Genomic DNA, 19,092 nt, shown 5'->3' with positions numbered 1-19,092 from the left:
TAAATAGACATGTACATGATATTTGTTTCAGGCTCTGAGTACAACCGCTCCATCCAGTCTGAAGCACATTTAAATCGTCTCTTCCCAAGAATCTCAACTTACAGCTTCGGAAATAATTATTAGACCGCTGTGACCGCCGTGTTCTGGCCTCTACCTTTGTGGTTCTTGGTGGAAACCTGGAGGCTCCAAACTATTGTCATTTCAAAATGTTTTTTTTGCACCGATCTATCCTCCACCACAGAGTTATTCAGGTCATCTACAGAGAGTTTGGTGGATTTCGTGGCTCGGTACCTTTCTAAACTACGTCTAATTCATTGAATGCGCCGCAGCTGGACTCCAGTCAGGTTCAATTAGCACAGCTGCGGTGTTTCGTAGTCGAGAAATCAGGGTTTTCCTCCTCTTTGTCGTGGCACCTCTCTGGAACTCAGTGGGTGGTTCCCAATATCGATTCAGTCATACTTACAGCATGGACTTAAAGGAAAAAGTATGCGATTTGAAACACTTGTTTGGATAAAACCAGATGTACAAGAATCATGACAGAATTACTGATCCATGTGGTATTTAGAGCTGAAACTTTGCTTTGTTTAAAAGGTATAATATGTAAACTTTAACTGCATTGCAACCAGTTGTTGGTGGAAACATCTGTAATGCGATAAAGGTGTTGGAAATTAAAAATAAAATAAAAAGCACCATTCATTCAAGCATTATGTGGACCTGAGCATAGCTTAAATCAGGGGTGTCCAATCCTGGTCCTGGAGGGCCACAGTCTGCATATTTTAGATGTTTCCCTCTTCCAACACACCTGATTCAAATGATCAGCTCATCAACAAGCTCTGCAGAAGCCTGATAACGATCCTGATCATGTGAATCAGGTGTGTTGGAAGAAGGAAACATCTAAAACATGCAGGATTGTGGCCCTCGAGGACCAGGATTGGACACCCGTGGCTTAAATGAACACTATTTCAAATCAGTTCATTCTCACATCACAAACCTGGAGGTTTTTTCCCTCCAATTTGTGTTTCAATCATTTGGGGGTTTTAAAATGACGTCAGTTAAAGATTTGAGTACCTCAAACGCAGCGTAACTACCTCCACAGCAAGCCCAACAGTGCAGATTTACACCACTTTGAGACTTGTCTCCTAGCTTCCTAGTTTTCATGCTGTGACGGCCCCATCTAGTCTGTTGGTTGGGCACATTGGTTGTCTGTGTTCGGCTCTGCTTCCTCAGGTCCTCAGACTGCTGGAGACTAAGTGGGTGGTCCTCCCTGCTTGGCTCGCTTGGGCCCAACGCTCCCAGGCTACAAAAGGGGCCAACCCCTCAGTTCCTGGTCTCTCTCCTCATGCTTGTGACATGTTGGTTTGGTCTTTACATCAGACAACACCTTGCTCCACATCACACCCAGACTACTGATGTCACTGACGTACACATCTCACTTTGAAAGCATTAATTTAACCAGTTAATAAAAGCTTACGTTTAAATTTGGCAATACCTATGTCGTCTCCGTTCTTTTTGCCATAGCCTATTTACCGGGTTGTGACAATGCACAAGAAAAGTACCATCCATCCATCATCTATACACCGCTTAATCCTCACTAGTGTCATGGGGGGCTGGAGTCTATCCCAGCTGCAAACTCCACACAGAAAGATCCCGGGTGTCCTCACTGAGATGCGAACCGGCGACCCTCTTGCTGCGAGGCGACGGTGCTAACCACCGAGCCACCTTCCAAGAAAAACACCAGTTAGGTTTGTTGTCAACCTCACAGCCAACATTACACCTCAAAAACAAACACATTTTAAATCTCCACCATCTGAAAATCACACAAGTTGCAGGTTTAAATTTTTTTTTTATTAGCATTTGTCTTTCTCCATGTCATATATGGTAAACCCTCGAGTCCTTGCAAAGTTTAGTTCCCAGAAATGTACAGCTTTAATTTCTTCAGCAAAAACCTGCCTTTTTCCCACCACAATCAACTCATCACATGTCAGAACACAAGAGTCACATCTCGAGCCTTAAAAAGCACTTTGTGTGTGACCGACCAAGCTCTCGGAGGCGAGGTTTTTACTCTGTTCTTACGCATTATAAAAAAAGGGGTAATGGGGGGATAGGGGGGCGACAGTGTGAATACATCAGGCCTTGGATGAACACAGGCGCTTGGCAATGTTATATACAAACAGGAGGTGCAGAAGGGGGAGGAAGAGGAGGGGTTTACAGGAGACCCCGGTGTGGTGGCGGTGGTGTTGGTGGTGGTGAATGTCCCCCCTCTCTCCTTGTGGCATGGTCCCAAGTGGACAGAAAGAGCAATTCCCTGTATGGTCCACGAATCCCAGAATGCATTGTGAGTGAGCGAGTGAGAGCACTCGGGCGGGGGGGGAGTCGGGAGGTCGAGGATGTGAGGAGAAAGGAGGAGATGGGAGGTGGGGGGGGAGGGCCTCGTTCTGACGCCCCGCTAAATCGTTCCTGGATTTTTCACAACCGCAGAAAAGAAAAATTCAAACATTCAGTTTCAGGGCCGGTTGGCAAATGGAACAGAATCCGGTGAGGGGCAGACCGAGCTACCCGCCTTTACCCCCCCATGCCCCGGTTACACTCTCAAAACAGACCCAACATGTTTTGTTTGGTTTTTTTTGTTTGTTTTTTTTGTTTGTTTTTATAATACATGTATGTATAAGTACTGTATATGTATTCTTTATTGTTATTTTACAAGATTCCCTGATGGCCAGCGCAGAGAGAAACAGGAAGAAAAAAACAAAACAAAACAAAAAAAAAACGAGGTGGGAGAGAAGGGAGGCTTGTCCAATTTTTTTGTTTTTTACATACTGTAGAAACCAGTGGTGGGTGGGAGAGGAGAGGAAGAAGGGCGCAGTGCCTGGATTTGTCCATAGGGAGGAGCACTTTGTGTCTGATCAACCCCAATCAGATTGGAAGGTAGAGACGGTGACAGGAGGCGGGGGAGGAGGAGGGCGGAGGGGCCGGGGGAGGACCAGGAGGAGCCGAGAGTCCACCCTGTCTGTCAGCGTTGTTGTTCCGTCGGGTTGTCTTCAGTTGGTCAGCTGGTTTGTTTGCTTGCTGGGTTGTTGAGTGTTTGTAATCTCCTCGTCCTCCTCCCCTCGTCCCTCCCGGGTTGAAGTGAGCGATCGACGGAGGTCTGACTGGCCCACGTCACTCCGGACAGGAGGACTGTCGGTTTCACTCTCTCTGGGGGGAACAATCCACACAAACATGGTGAGTTTGTGGTAGATGAGCGTCAAATAACAAACATAACATTTAGAATGATTGGGAGCAGCGGCTGCCAACACTGGGCCATATCATACTGAGCACGGTGATACTGGTGTAATGTTAGGGGATGATATGAAAGTGAAATATCGCGATAAAATTTGAGTGAAACACGCATGTGCAGTGCCGTTGTGTTTCCATCCGGTCTAATGCACATGGAGCGAGAAGCATGACGGCGACCGAGGAGGACGGTGAATGCAGTGCATCAACCGACACAGTTGGACTGGACCCGAATACTCAGTTGTTCTGATGGTGTCCGGATAGCAATGTTGAGACCCGTATATTCGCCCGCCGCAACTCAGCAAAGCAACTCTACTTTACTTATGTGGATACTATGCATTGATAAGCTCAGGATTTGAGAGCCCGTTTCCATTTGAAATGCATTTGATTAAACAAATCGTCAGCAAGCGATTTACAACTTCTGCACTAATGATTTTGGTACAGGGCTGCACGGTGGCTCGGTGGTTAGCACCGTTGCCTCGCAGCAAGAAGGTTGCCGGTTCACGTCCCGGTGAGGACACCGGGGATCTTTCTGCGTGGAGTTTGCATGTTCTCCCCGTGCAGCGTGGGTTCTCTCCAGGTTCTCCGGCTTCCTCCCACAAGGTCCAAAGACATGTTGAGGTTAAGCGGTGTATAGATGATGGATGGATGGATTTTGGTACATTATGGCTTTAATGCACATCAAAAACAGCTGCTTGCTAAATGGAAAAGAAATAGTTTTTTTTTTTATTTGCACTGATAAAGTTGTGCAGTTTTTAAGTATTTTGCCAGTTACATTGTTATCTCAAATGTTGTCATTTATATCGTGATAGATATCAGCCTGTCCTAGCGGCTCCCTACATTTTTTAAGAAGCTACTTGAACCTTTGAGAAGCACATGTGTTTGTTTCTGGACTGAGGGTTAAATGAGAAGACAGATACCACGCCATGATGCTAAACATGAAGCGACTGGTTACCTCTCGGGTGGATTTGGACGCCTCACACTACAGATGTTCTAAAATTCTAGCAGATTTGGAAGTCGGGTTGCATCACACACACATTAGGAGAACCCTCTATTCTTCTCTCTAATCTCAGACATGCACAACCTACACGATCTGACAATAATCACACACTACAGGATATTAATTATTAAGATTATCGCGCCGAAGGAAGTAATCAGGGAGCGGAGCACCACCTCACGAGATCTCACTGGGAAACCTGCTGCAACACTAATAACACTAAGAAAGCTAAACAAGTCGGGATGAGAGAACGACCGCAGCGAGACACGGTTCGTCTGTGGTTCTGTTAGAGCTTCAGTTTTATTATCTGTAGCTAACATTAGCTTCGGGGGCTCGAAGGTTTGGCGCTGCTCCTGGTGCTGGTTTATTATCTTAATCGACCAGATTTTAACCCCTAATGAGTCTGGAAGCGGTTCAGGTTTCATATTACCCAACGGTTTGGTTCAGACCGAGATCCCAGACCAGACCAGACGACTCCTCCGATCAGCAGGAGTTTGTTAAGTGGTTTAAATCTCCTGTAGTTTGAAGCCAACATCACTTTTTTTTCTCTGTATACAATTTTGTGCTCAAATAGTGCATTTGTTGGGGACTATTTTCAGCGGCGGATTGATCCAAACTTGGCACCGTTACAGCATATATGGTAGCCAATGGATATTTAACAGGGTTTTTCCTTCGCAGAGGATTTTTGGGCATCGCTTAAAGAGGTTTTAGCCAAAAGGAAACACACCAGTGCCAAAAGGATAAGAATTAAATCTATATTCTTTTCTGCTTGGCACTGCTTTGTTGTTATCTTAATTTACTCGAGCAAAATAGATACTCTTGCTTATGAAACTCTCAGAAATAATAGAAAAATCAGTGGCTTGACTGTATGCAGACCGATCATGGTCACCCCAAAATGCCAGATATTGGAAAACCTTTCATTGTCATTACTGACACCAAGTTTCAAACTAGGAGGAAGAGAGCAGCTGCACATGGTGGAGCGTTTATGAGCCGTAGGACAATGTGGACGGCAGCATTAGGTTTTAAAAAATGTACTTTTGTTGGGAGAATAAAGAAATATACTGGGTCAAACTCTGACAATTAAATAACTTCAATTAAATCAATATATAATGGAAGTTGAGGTGATAAAAAGGGGAAAGAAAACTGGGTTTATGAATCATTTCTCTTAATCAAGTATGTGACTAATCCATCATTTGATAAAGTGGTGAAAAATAACCATCATAATCTGTCTCAGGCGTCCACCAGCTGAAACACCACAGCAGCTGTCTGGGTGACATTGATTATTATTAATAATAGAAGGTAACAGATTTCTTTCTGATTAACTCTGTCAACTAACTCGTACATTATTTCAACAGAAACGACGTTGTGTTTGTAATGAAGAAACCTTTCATCCTGTACACATGATGTGTTTCTTTTGATGGAGTTTGTTGTTGTTAAAAAACAAAAACATCCTCCTTTCATTTATTGTCTTGTTTATTATTAATAACTGAAGTCTTGTTGTGCTAATTTTGGCCAAAGTACCCATAAATTATTGTTCTTCTAATGATCATATTCAGGATGCACCATTGAAACCATCATCAGTGAATATTTCCATCTGTTTCTTGTTACTATGCCATTTGTCATATTTATAATTATTTTGTCAAGACAGTTATAACTGGCCCAAATGGATCAAACTCCTACATTACATGTTCCTTATTGAATTATTGCATAAACACTCTACGGGTGCTGACCTTATGTAAGCTTCTTGGCTTTGTTGTAAAGCGAGTCGACCACTTTGCTCATGTTCTGAATGGTCTCCAGTGCTGCCTCGTACGTCTTGTCCACCACCGGCTCATCGAAGACAATCAGCACGCCTTCACCTTGGTCCAAAATACCTGAAGGAGGGGGAACACCAGGAATCAACCGCAGAGCAACAACACGTACAACAAGCACACACTGATACACAGACGTCTCTTTGTGCAGAGAGAAGACCGTGACGTACCGTGAAACTTCTTATCCAGAATCATCTGCGATAATTTCCTCTCCACTTCTCCCTGCAAGGCAGACACATTATCTGACTGCAGCTTTTGCACTGTGAAACTTGAGGAATTGCTTAAAACAGGAAACCAGTGTGACATGACAACAAAAGCCTGAAAGAAAATATTGATTAGCCTGAACCAAAGCTTACCTTAGGTAGTTTTATGAGGGAGGAAATGTGTGCTATCTGTGAGAGAAAACAAGTACAATCAGAAGGTTTCAGGACAAGATAAGCATGTTGTACATACATGAAAGTATACACTCATCAGCCACAGCATTAAAACATCCATCCATTATCTATACGCCGCTTAATCCTCACTGGGGTCACCGGGGGCTGGAGTCTATCCCAGCTGACTCAGGGTGAAGGCAGGGGGACAGGTCACCAGTCTATCACAGGGCTACACTTACAGACACACTTACGGACAATTTAGAATCACCAATTCATGTTTTTGAGCTGTGGGAGGAAGCCAGAGAACCCGGAGAGAACCCACGCTGCACGGAGAGAACATGCAAACTCCACACAGAAGGATCCCGGATGTCCTAACCGGGGATCTTCTAACACCTTGCAGCTCCCAGCAGCATTAAAACAGCCTGTCTGGGCCGCCACTATAGCTCAACTGGTTGAGCTGGCGACCCATGTACTGGGGCTATAGTCCCCGACGCGGCAGTCGAGGGTTCCAATCCAGCCCATGGCCATTTGCTGCAGGTCGTTCCCCCATTCTTCTCCCCACTTTCCTGTCTCACTCTCTACTGTCCTGTCAAATAAAGGCAAAAAGGCCAAAAAGATAACTTAAAAAAGAAAAAACAGCTCGTCTCAAACTGTATAGGTCCCCTTTGTGTTACCAGAGCTGCTCTCCACAGAGCTTTGTATGCGTCCTGTGGTACCAGCAGAACCTTAAAGTCCTGGAAGTTGCAAAGCGGGCCTCTATGGATCAGACTTGTTTTTCCACAGACGCCTGATCAAACTTTGAGGCCAAGTCAACACCTCAAACTCTTTGTCGTGTTCCTCAAACCATTCCTGAAACTGTTTAGGCAGGGAGCAACACACTGCTAAAAGAGGTCATGAAGGAGCGAGCATCCTCTGTAACAACATTAAAGTAGGTGCTACGTGTCAAAGCAACACCCGTCCACATGATCACGTCACCTTCTTCTGCTGCTCCACAGTCCAGTTCTTCAGCATGAACACTCTGACCAGCAGAAAGCTTCAGTACTCAGTGTGTTCTGACACCTTTTCATCACAGCATCATTACAGTTTTCACCAGTTCGTGCTACAGCTGCTCTTCTGTGGGACCAGAGCACACTGGCCAGCCTTCACTTCACCACTTCATCCGTCGCCCTTCCTTCAACCTCTTTTGGTAAAACGAGGAGATGCTGTGACCCCCCATCAGCTATCATCACAAGTGAGTCCTTCTCAGAGTCACTCAGATCCTCACGCTGCCTCCAACACATCAACTTGGCTGTTCGCACTTCTATCACACCGGCTGACAGGTTCCATTGTAACAGTGGTTTTACTACTGTGGCTGATTGGTGTGTATGAGTAATATTTAGTCTTGGTGAAGCAGAGGATTACCTGGACCCTGGAGAAAGGCTCGATGACCCTGATGAGGTTCTGTTCCAGCAGGTTGTCGTACAGCTTGGTCAGGTGGGTGCTGATTATGGGGTCATCCCTCAGCTCTGCTTTGTACTCTGTTAGTGCCTTTGGGGAGGACAGGAGCGGGACATCGTTAATGACAAACAAGGGGGGAAATGGACAGTTAAAGTCAACCAAAACTCTACACACAAACCTTTTCAAAGTCTGCGAGCGACCGGTTCTTGCTGGCTTGTGCCACACATTTCAGTGAGTCTGTCTGTGGGGAAAACAAACGGGAAACATGAAGAACGGGTTACAGAGAGACGGCAGCAAAGAAGAAGCTTTTACTGAAAGAGACAAATGTTTGACTGAATACAAAGTTCTTAAATAAATACAGGAAACCCAGCAGAAAGCATCCATCCAAATTTAACCGATCTTTGGTTAGTTACCGTTGCTATGCCTGTCCATTCTCACATGCCTTATTACACAACTTACAAAGTTAAACAGCTGGAGCTGTGACTTCACAAGGAGGTCGTTTTTCATATCTGTCCAGTGAGCATACATTTTACGACTCTAATTGGTGAGCGATTAGTTAGAGGGGTTGGTTTGAAACACTGAATTTTATGTTTTAGTTTTGACTTGTTTACAAGCAGAAACCTTGAAATTTAAAGTTGACAGGAAATGACATTCAGGGTCCTCGCCAGGATTTTTTGAAAGCGTGTCAAAGCGAGGGGTGGGCGGTCTTAGCGAATACTGCTAACGGTTAGCGGCAAATGCGCGAGCGAATAGCGATGGTAGAGAAACTGCATCAATGTTTGTTGTTAAATATTTTCCTGCTACATTCAGGCAGCAGCGGAACGAGCCGGTGCTGTTATGAACCCTGGACGTTGCTCCGGGCGGACAGACAGGCAGCTAGCTCTGAAGCAGGACACTGAATATTGTCGGGGACTCCTCACACCTTCTCCATCAACTGTTTGAACTGCTGCCATCAGGCAAACGTTTCTGGAGCATTAAAGGAAGAACCTCCAGGCTAATCAGCAGCTTCGTGCCACAAGCTGTCAGAATGCTGAACTGCTGATCCGGACATGCAAACACTTCGTTATTTAAATTGCTTTTAGTTTTTGGATCCTGAAGAAACGCTCTCTCATCTTGTTGGAATCTAAACTTTTACAACCATAGACTGTGTTATTCTGTTATACACTTTAAAAACAAAGTCGAAGAACTTTATGTATTTTGAGAAGAAACTTTTTGTGCTGCACATTGACTGATGTATATGATGTGATTCAAGCATGCACGCTGTGGCTCGACTGACATTAATCCAGTCTCATTATTTATATAAAACAGCCACACTTTGTACATTTTGCAGCAACTCTGACTCAGGTTTTAAACCATCAGTCGGTGCTTTTACAACCTCACGCCGTCCTCTTTGTGTGGCAGTCAGGCTTTTGATTGATCTCCGACGGCAACGCTGCAGGTGAGTGAAAACTGAACTGACGCTTGACTTTTTAAAAAAAATCATCATAATTACATTCTTTTATCCAAATCGCTCAACCACCAGGTCTGGGCGTCATCTCGAAATCTGAAACCTGTCAAGACTTTTAAAGGCATTTTATGGCCTTCGATTTTAATTTAGATTCTTTAGATTTCACCTGAAGACAGACCTCCTGTGGCTAAGCTACAATAGAACGAGCTCGAATCAGGGGAAAGCTTTGGCTGGCGGTCCATTTTTAAAGCTTCAAGTCGAAAAAAAAGGCTCTTAGGAATGAGGAGTCATACCTGTCTGCCAGCGTACCGCAGAGCTAGTTTGCCACTGATGAGGGCCTGGACATCTTCAGGCCTGAAACAGAAAACAATTCACATCAGACACAATCAAAAAAAAAATCCCTAAAGTCGACAACTTTTGTTTTGCATGTTACATAAGAGGTATTAAAACCTCATTCTTAGACTACACGGTGACGTGGCACTCACGCGTTGAGCATGATTTTGCAGAGCAGCATGTATTTGAGGGCTGTGATGGCTCGGGGGCTGTCGATGGAGTCGTAGCCCTCGAAGGCTTCGTAGAAGTAGGAGTAAGCCGTCTTCCAGTCTTTCTCCTCTGCTGCGTGAATGATCCCTGGAAGTACACGTGAATGTCGAGTTACCAGCAGTGTTGGGGAGAAAACCTCAGAAACTCTGGTGTACGCGCTCTATACGGTACCTGACTGCATGTCTAAAGCTGCTTGTAGTTTGGGCGGGCAGTAGATGGCGTTGGCGGTCGTCCTGGCGGAGGTGAGGGCGGCGCGGGCCTTGGGCAGGTTACTGAGCGCGTGGTACGTCTTGCTCTCCAGCAGCTGAACCTCCACCAGCAGGGCCTTGTCGTCCATCTTCTTGAGCTCCTGTAGCAACTGCGAGCCTGGAGACAGAAGGAAGTAAAGCAGAGTCAACGCAGTGTTTTCAGTCTGGTGTAAGTAAGCAGAAAAACAAAAACCTCAACATTCTTTCAGTCAATATTCTGTAATTGTCCAGCAACTTCAAAAACCCAACCTCCAGGAGATATAAAACACTGCTCACCCAGTTGTAGTGCCTCCTGGTAGCACTTTGTGTCGAAATACAGGGAGATGAGTCGGGCCTGAGGAGAGGAGGAGATGTTATTTTCCACAGAAGCTGATAAAAACGTGTTAATATTTGTTGAGCTGCTCCTTAGTTGCTCCCTCACGCTATTAAATCTGGGAAACTGCATCCAATTACAGTCCATCTCGGGGTACGTAGAGGTGGAGGAGCAGCAGTTCTCAGCCTTGTGGACACGCCTGCTGACACCCACATTACTGAGCTCCCAGGTTCACTGCTGTGTTGTGAGGAACGTTGTGCTGTTTCCTCTTAAACTTTGTTTTAGGGATCAAAACATTTACTTCTGATATCCTTCAGTTAGTTTTATGTTACAACCCTCGACTAACTATCTTAGTCTTGATCTGTTTGGTGGAAACAAACATGAACACTAATCAGACATCGTTTTTGTTTTTTTAAATCGTGGATGACTTTGAGCAGTTTGTCAACCTGCTGCTCCACATTCTCCCATCCATCCAATTTCTTATTTGTGGGACAACTGTCCGCGTTATTTCCATTAAAAGGAGAAGCGCCGCTACAGCTAACAGCTTTCCAGGTTTTCTCCATTACTTGTGTCACAGATTGCCTGCGAACACCAACGCGTTTTCACAACTTTGAATTCACCCGAGCTAATGGAAGCTGCTCGTTCTAACTTACTCAACTTTACTGAACGTTTAGTCGGAGTCGGCTCAACATCCGACTCAGTGCATCTTGTCTGCGGTGCTTCATTTAAGTATAAAACAATCAAGGTGAACATGGTTGAACATGATACAAATATTAGCTTTTTATGCTAATTTATAACTCATTTGAGTCTCGTAGGGCTAAACAGGAACTCAGTGAACTTCAGTGGATTCGGTTAATCAAAAGATAACGCACAGATTTTTTTTCCTACAACTAACTGGCTGGTTGAAGATTAGTTATGATTTCAGTCGACCAAGATGTTCTTTGTTTGCCTACAGCCCTGCTTTGTCTCAGACAAACCTCCCCACATCATTTTCACAATTATTTCTATAAAATATCCCAACACAAAATGCACTTTTTGCCACATTTTTCTCCCCCTAAAATCCCCACAAAAGTAAACACACTTTGAATCACAATAACAAAAAAAATATCTTAACTGAAAATTGCAATATTTTCATTCACTCTTGCAGCTATTTAACAAGACAAGTTTAAAGTATTAAATACACCAAACAATTCTGCACGTATTACAGGTGTCATACTACAACACAACGTCGTTTAACATGTCGGCAGTGGAAGCGCTTCATAGTGAAAGTCTGATCCTGTTTGCTCCTGTGAGGTTCTCTGCTGACAGCTTAATACAGCCTCCATGTAATTAGTTTAATGAAAATAGCACTAAATTTGTGAATTCAAGAAGTTTTGTTTCCCATTTAGTCGCCTATTGCGCCAGAATTATTTTTTCCAAAACCAGACAACATGTCACCTAAACTTGAAGTGTCCTGTCTGGTTGGGGTACCACAAGCAACGGACATGTTTTGAGACCGCATCTTGTTGCCACTTGAGTACAAATCACCTGCTCGTCCAAATAACCAGGAACAAAGAGGAGCTCAACACAAGCTCCCGCGACAGCACCGAGTCTCACCTCTAGCGCTTGCCTGAGGAACGTCCTCTTCTCAGCCTTGGCCCACTCTATGCACTCCAGACAGAGCTCGACCTCCTGACCCGTGGCGGCCTCCATGTCCAGGAAGAGGTCCAGCAGGGAGCGAACCAGCCGGGCCGCCTTGGCCTTGGAGATGGAGTTAAGGAAGGGCCGTACATACTTCAGCAGCCCCCCGAGCTCTGACAAGAGGGCGAAACAAATGAAATGCGTTAATAGGGAACTTTTATCTGGTTATTAAATCGAGCTGCATCGTCAGACGAGCAGTGATAGAAGATAAAGTGCCAAAGTCAGTGTGTCTCAGAACAGGCAGATACCTCATTATTCAATTAGAGGGTCGTGATCAGCAATTAAATGTTTTCTGTCTAATTTGCAGCAGACGTCTTGAAGACAGGAGCTGTCACCCCCTCACTCACTCATTCATTCATTCATTTATTCACTGCTGCCTGTTTTAATCACAACTACATGCTTTACAATAAGTCAGAAAACTGAGATTTGGGGACATTTAGGCATCATCATCATTTTGTGTCATCAATGACTAGAGCTGCAATGATTAGCTGATTAACTTTTATAATCAATTTTGATCACAGATTAATTGGTTTGAGTCATTTTGTAAGAAAAAAAACACTTGACTCTTTCTGTTTTTCACTCTTGTACAACAGCAAACTGAATACTTCTAGTTTGTGGACATAAAAGACGACATTTGAGGAAACACTGGCTGACATTTTTCCCTGTTAATTTATAGACAACAAACTGCTTGATCGAGAATTGCAGCCCTATTAACGACTGTTAATTTTAAAACACACAGGTCAGACATTCCCTCTGTTTGGATGAGCTACAACAAGCCCAAAAACACGAGACAGGAACAAACCGGTCAGCCCAAAGCCGCTCACGCTTCCCCACAGGATGTTTAAACCCAATATTTCCCCCGAGCACAATGTTTTGGTTTGTTGGGTTTATTTAAGGACAACCACATCTTTCAGAAGACGAACCTACAAAGACTGTTTATAGTCGGTTTGCTGAGCGAGAAGAGAACAAATTCTCAGATCCACTGAAAAGCAGTTGTTTTTTAAGCTGGGCACTCCACTAACTTCTTATAATTCAGTTTCAGGAACATTATAAATATGCATATAAGTGTGACTCAGGCTGTACAATCCAAAGAGCAGAACAGCTGGTGTCTTTTGCTGAACTTTCAACACTGATCGAGTTAGTTCACATTTTTGTCTCAAGCGTTTGGCTGCTCAGCATTCATTATGAAGTGTGTGTGTGATCAAATCAAAAAAAAAAAAAAGAAAAGGGGGCTTGATATGTGAACATCATGTCCTGGTTACCTGCAGCTTGTCCCGTCTTCGCCAGCAGCCCACCCAGCTCCAGGATGCTCTGCTCTTTAACACGCACCGCCTCCTCATCGCTGTCCTGGATGTCCCGCTTCACTACAACACACACACACACACACACGTATGTAACGATGATGTAATCTGATCCGTATGAACGTGAATCAACGCGATTCACAAACAGTGTGGAAAAAAAAAATGCTGATGTTGCTCTCCTGCCTCCGCCTCTGAGGGCCAATAAGTCAAGTAACATCGTGGACAGACAGGGGTGGATGGCAAACAGCCAAGAGGTTAGCGGAGCTGCGAAATATCGTAGCTGTCAAATTAAACAATAAACGACAATGACAGCCACACAGCTCGGCTCGTTAGGAAGCTACATGAAAAGGCATATGCTACGTTGGCTCGCGCTAAACGCTACGACAAAGAATGCGGTGTCACAAAGCTAACTCGGTTTCACTTTAATTTTCCTGTCGGCCTGACATCTGACAAGACGAGGGATAGCTGCTAACAACGCTAGCTGCAAGCTAACGTTAACTAGCCAGCTGTCACCCGAAACCCTGTCAAATGAATGAGCCCGGCTAGCTAGCGTTAGCCCGTCTGATAAGCTAGCCGGTATGTTGCTAGCCGGCTAGCCCACTGCTGCTGACTCACTGTGCAAGCAGGGAGAAAAAAGAAACGGCCAGCACTGGGCTAGCTAACCTAGCTTAGCTTAGCCGCTAACGAGCTAACAGCAGAGCGAGCTAACTCAGCTGCTCCACGACTGATGGAGTAAAAGTGCAGCGTCCGTGTCCGCGCGTAGAAACCGCGGTGTTTCTGGCGCCGCGGCGTGTCGGCTGTATTTACCTATTGAATGTAAGATATCGATAGAGGCATTCCGGTCTGTTCCAAGAAGAGACTGTGCTCTCTGAAACTCAGCCACTGCCGCGGCTGCCATCTTTCCTCTGCCTGCCTCCGCTCCACTCTGCCCGGCTGTTTTCCGGTCAGGTCGTACACATGTTCGGAGCAACGCTGCCCCCTGCAGGCGGCGTCCAGCACCGCCTGCCTGCAGCTGAAACATCATCAAGGCAATTCACACCACAGCTGCAATAAAACATCCACTGTCAGGCTTGTTATTTGTGATAGCTGATCAATCCTGCATGCAAAGTCATCTGTTGTACTTAATAATGCGCTTAAGACACCATGCGTTATAATTAGTGTGGAAATTAAGCTGCAGCTTGTTTTATTATTTCCTATCTTTCTTCATCCACACTTAACCCAGGATATTGGGTGTTTTTTCCAGCTTGCTTAGAAATATATTAGGAAATAGCAGCATAAGCAAACTTTTTGCAAGATAGGAATTCATAATAAGGGGAGAAGTTTAATGGGAATCCTACATCTTACTTGTTATACCTCACTTTACTGGTATTTTATACATTCACTGTCTCACGTCTCTCATTTCTCTCAGTTCCTCTGCTAGGATGGATGTGACAGAAAAACTTCCCTGTAAGACTGAGTGTGATTTTATACCTTCAGCTCTTGTTTTAGGAAGTAAGGAACGAGTCTCACGTGCGTATTGCTCTGTTGCAATAAATAACTTTGAAGGACACTTGCTCTTTGTGAATGTACTTTTACACCATAATTATGCTTCTCATGTTGAGAAACCAACATTACAAGTGTCACATTAAACCAAAGGTGCAACAGAGCTGAAATTCAAACCCCATTATTTCATCTGCATGCGATAAAATTCATCATCAAATTAAAAGAAAAGCCCCCAACTTAATCTAGACAACCCATTTAGAGTGAAAAATCAGGGCAACGCAGTATATAAGCAAGAATTACTTCATCAAAGACTTAAGCTTGTTTTTCAGCCGTTTATCATTTGGCATGCAGTCTGCTGTTTCTCTTTGTTATTCGAGTGCATGGTGTCGTCATACCAATTAAAGTAAGAGAAATGGTTGTAGATGTTGATTTAATTCTCCTGTGCTCAGGTCAAATTTTGACTCTTTTAAAACTTTAGATAAGTGCAACATACTTTGTTTTTTCTGATAAAAATCATCATTGTATTCTCAACAATACTGAATAAAAAACATGTTGATAATTGTACCTATCCTTAACGGATTTCAAAGGTAATAATTATAGTAGTTAATACAGGCTTTGGATGCAGAGAAACTTTCAGACTCGATTACTGCAATAGCATCTTAATCTACGGCCGTCCCACCAAACAGCTCAACAAACTACAACATATCCAGAACTCTGCCACCCGCCTGCTCACCCACACCTGCTCCACATCACCCCCGTCCTCCAAAACCTCCAAACCCTCCTCCTCACCCACAAAGCCCTCCATAACCAGACCTCCTCCTACCTCACCAGCCTGTTCCACCACTACACCCCCTCTCATAACCTCCGATGCCCACCTCCTCTCCACACCATCTGACACCAAGCACTGAACCTGGGGGGATTTTCTCTCTCGCCGACTCCTTACCACCAAACATCTGCCTGAACCCGTCAGCCTTCAAATCACTCACCAAAACTCACCTCTACAAAAATGCTTTTAATGTGGGATTGTTTTTAAATACACTCAATGCTTTTTGATTTCTGTTGTTTGCATGTTGTTTTTATCCACTGTGCAGTATCTTTTGAGCGTTCGGAGAAGCGTAAATGTCGCCATGACACTATGAAATGACAACATAGTGTAAAAATCTTGCAGTTATCACAAAAACCTAGTGGCACTTTGTCCAGCACTGGCCAGTTGTCCAATTCTGCCCAAGAACTGTTTGTCTGATGCAAAAAGACGTCTCGGATCTGCAGATAATTTTGCAGCTGTTGGTGTCAAAGTGTTGCATCTACAATCAGAACATACAAGCAAAGAGCCGGCCTTTTGGAATAATGTGTTCTGTACAAATGAATAAAAGAATAGTTTAGTCACAGCAGATATATTTTGCAGTATTTCAGGAAAAGAATCCATCTTCATCTCGAGGCGCCGTCTTAAAGAGCATCTAATGTACCTATAAAGTAAATTCTGTCAGATTTCGTTGAAGTCATTCTACATTTATCACATCTTCAGTTTTTCAGATCAGCAGGAGTAAACAGGCACAACATACAATAAAGGACGACATCATTGTGTTTCATATATAAATAGCCTTTATTTCACAAAACATATAGACAGCACCAAAATAAAAAGCTCAAAATCAAATCTGACGGGCAAAGTCACTGGTAACAGCGTTTACAGGACGATGGACAGATAGTCACACACCTGAAAGCAGAGGAAGCTGTGGGTTAAAACAAGCTGCAACACCGAATCCATCACAGCTCCAGCAGGGTTTGTTTTGTTTGTTTTGAATCATTACAAATACACAGCGTGTTAAGGACCAGTGACTGTGGCGTACCTTGCAGCTAATCATCAGGTTGGGAGAGCTTTCTGTGTTGGGGGTTAAGGAGAAGACGGGGTTGTGGAGACAGTCCTCCATGTGTTCCGAGACTCTGGACTCCAGAAGATGCCGCAGGACCTCAGGAGTGATGTTTCGTTTCTATAGAACGAGATGTACAGCGTTGCATTACATCATTGTAGCCAAGAGTGTGGTTCACTTGGCGTTCAGCAGAGTCACCACGTCTTGGACAGGAGATATAAGGTTTAAGATTCAAAGCAGGATGGGTGACTCAGAAAAATCTATTTCGCTTGAGTGAGCCATAAAACACATGTTCCAGGGATACAGGGATCATGTTGATTCGACTGATCCCTTTAAGTGTTTATGTTCCTATTTTTAGCTCTGGACGCTGCACAAGTGCAGTCATGACTCGATAAACCGACCCTAAATGTAAAACCTTCTTTTATGTCAGATAGCAAGACTGTCGGATTGTCAAGACGGAGGTCGAGATACAAGGAGGGCTTGATGCTGGAAGGCTCATTTGTGGTTAATATTTATTGTTTATAGTTGTTATAGTAACAAGTGTATTGATAGAACACCTCACTTCAATTCAAAAACTCCTGTGTACCTTGTTGTCTTTGCTCACGATGTTGTAAAGTTGCTTTTCACCACTGCTGTTCCTCCTCTGTAGTATTTTCTAACTATGCAACCAATCCTCAGCTTCATGTTTTTAAATACTGTAATTTCCGGACTATAAGCCGCTACTTTTTTCACATTGCGGCTTAAACAATGATGCGGCTAATTTATAGATTTTTACGAATTTGCCTCGAGATGAAAGTGACATCAAGAGCGACGACAAAAGAGAGACTGAGGAAGTGTGTGATGAAGTAATTCTGAGGCTGTTCAATCCTAACACTGAAGACTTTAGTGGTTTTAGTGGCAGGAGGAAGATGAAGATAGCGATCAATGACTTTTCCTGGTTGGCTGCTGTAGTTTTTATTTTTTTAACCAGCCATGTTACAGGCACTGTTGGGAAAAAAGCATTTACGTATTTGTGTATGTTACTGGTACGTATTTAATTAAAAGTTTTTCAAAATCCTTCTGTATAACTATCTCATGTTACAACGTGGACACCTGCGGCTTATATTCAGGTGCGCTCAATAGTCCGAAAATTATGGTGATTAGGAAACCTCTAATATAATACCAAAGACCATAAACTGATTAGAACAGAGTTTAACAAACCTACCTTACTGTTGATGTAAACTCCACATGGACAGGAGATAAAATAGCTGTTGATGTTTAGGTTGTTCCTGCAAGATTAAGAAACAACATTATTATCAATGCAACTTTAAAGTCGATATCACATTTCCTGGACTCGGGCTGCAAGGTGGAGCGGTGGTTCGCTCCGTCGCCTCGTAGCTAGAGGGTCACCAGTTTTTGTCCCGGTGAGGACACCCGGGATCTTTCTGCGTGGAGTTTGCATGTTCTCATGGTGATTCTAAATTGTCCATAGGTGTGAATGTGAGTGTGTTTGGTTGTCTGTCTCTAGACTCTAGCCCCCCTGCGACCCTGGTGAGGGTGTACAGATAACGGATGGATGGAATTCTTGGACTCACATGTGACAAACGGGGCAAATAATATGATTCTCGTCCAGCATCTCTTCCATGCCTTCCACGACAGACGAGATGTACTGCTGCTCAAACTGCAGGTTCCTCTCGTACTCTTCAATAATAGACATTTCTGAAGCAAAAAGAAAATCACATTCAGCTACAGCATACAGTTCAAAATCCACAGCAAGAAATATCTCAAGCCTACAGAAATGACCACCATCCACGTCCACTTATTTATCAGTTAGAGACGTGGCTTGAAAAACATCCAATAGAAACGCATTACCTTGAGACATGAGCTCCTGTTGGATTTCTTCGAGCACTGCCAGCTCGTCATACTCCCTCATGACACTGAACATCTGTTGATGAGAAAATAAAGCAGATTTCCACTTGTTTATTACGATGAGGAAAAAAAATCTGAGGGCATCTTACATCATTGCTCTCTCAATATTAAGTGCATGTGGAGGAAAGAAGTTTTTAATACACATGATAGTCCTACAAGTGTAGAAACACACTGACTGACAGAGAGACCGACCTCTGCCATACCCTCCGGCCCCCACAGTGAAGGCAGCCTCCGGTCCTCCGACTGCAGGGCGCTCCACTCCTCCTCCATCACCTCCTGGACGATGATGGAGGCCCCGGAGCTGCCACACTGCGGACTCTCTCCCCTCTGCCGGTATCTCTCCAGCAACCTGGACCGGCTGTTTTTCAACCTGTCCACGCAGCGCTTTAGTAGAAAGAAGGAAAGAAGCA

At 44.1% G+C, this 19,092-nt stretch overlaps 2 protein-coding genes across 2 annotated transcripts in view; both read right to left on the bottom strand.

Moving 5' to 3' along the window:
• Positions 1 to 1,823: 1,823 nt before the first annotated feature.
• On the bottom strand, positions 1,824 to 14,350 carry LOC103358663 (26S proteasome non-ATPase regulatory subunit 11A). Its single transcript, XM_008283713.1, has 13 exons — positions 14,232 to 14,350; positions 13,386 to 13,487; positions 12,040 to 12,236; positions 10,407 to 10,464; positions 10,054 to 10,248; positions 9,825 to 9,969; positions 9,633 to 9,693; positions 8,071 to 8,133; positions 7,857 to 7,982; positions 6,438 to 6,473; positions 6,252 to 6,303; positions 6,001 to 6,144; positions 1,824 to 3,195 (listed from the first exon to the last, which is right to left on the bottom strand). Exons 1-12 carry the CDS (start codon positions 14,320 to 14,322, stop codon positions 6,002 to 6,004), a joined length of 1,269 nt encoding a protein of 422 aa, XP_008281935.1. The 5' UTR covers positions 14,323 to 14,350; the 3' UTR covers positions 1,824 to 3,195; position 6,001.
• A 2,135-nt stretch (positions 14,351 to 16,485) lies between these two features.
• The window catches only part of rpain (RPA interacting protein), a 3,897-nt gene continuing 1,290 nt past the window's right edge, over positions 16,486 to 19,092 (bottom strand). The window contains exons 2-7 of the mRNA XM_008283717.1: positions 18,875 to 19,066; positions 18,626 to 18,698; positions 18,349 to 18,472; positions 17,979 to 18,042; positions 16,754 to 16,894; positions 16,486 to 16,620 (exon numbers count right to left, since the gene is read on the bottom strand). Of these exons, the coding sequence (XP_008281939.1) occupies positions 16,591 to 16,620; positions 16,754 to 16,894; positions 17,979 to 18,042; positions 18,349 to 18,472; positions 18,626 to 18,698; positions 18,875 to 19,066 (624 nt within the window). The 3' untranslated portion in view covers positions 16,486 to 16,590. The remainder of the gene's footprint in view (positions 16,621 to 16,753; positions 16,895 to 17,978; positions 18,043 to 18,348; positions 18,473 to 18,625; positions 18,699 to 18,874; positions 19,067 to 19,092) is intronic.

The sequence above is a fragment of the Stegastes partitus genome, unplaced genomic scaffold (assembly GCF_000690725.1).
Source record: "Stegastes partitus isolate 25-593 unplaced genomic scaffold, Stegastes_partitus-1.0.2 Scaffold324, whole genome shotgun sequence".
NCBI lineage: Eukaryota > Metazoa > Chordata > Actinopteri > Pomacentridae > Stegastes > Stegastes partitus.
Note: the sequence above shows the minus strand (reverse complement) of the source record. Positions and strands in the feature narration are given on the sequence as shown.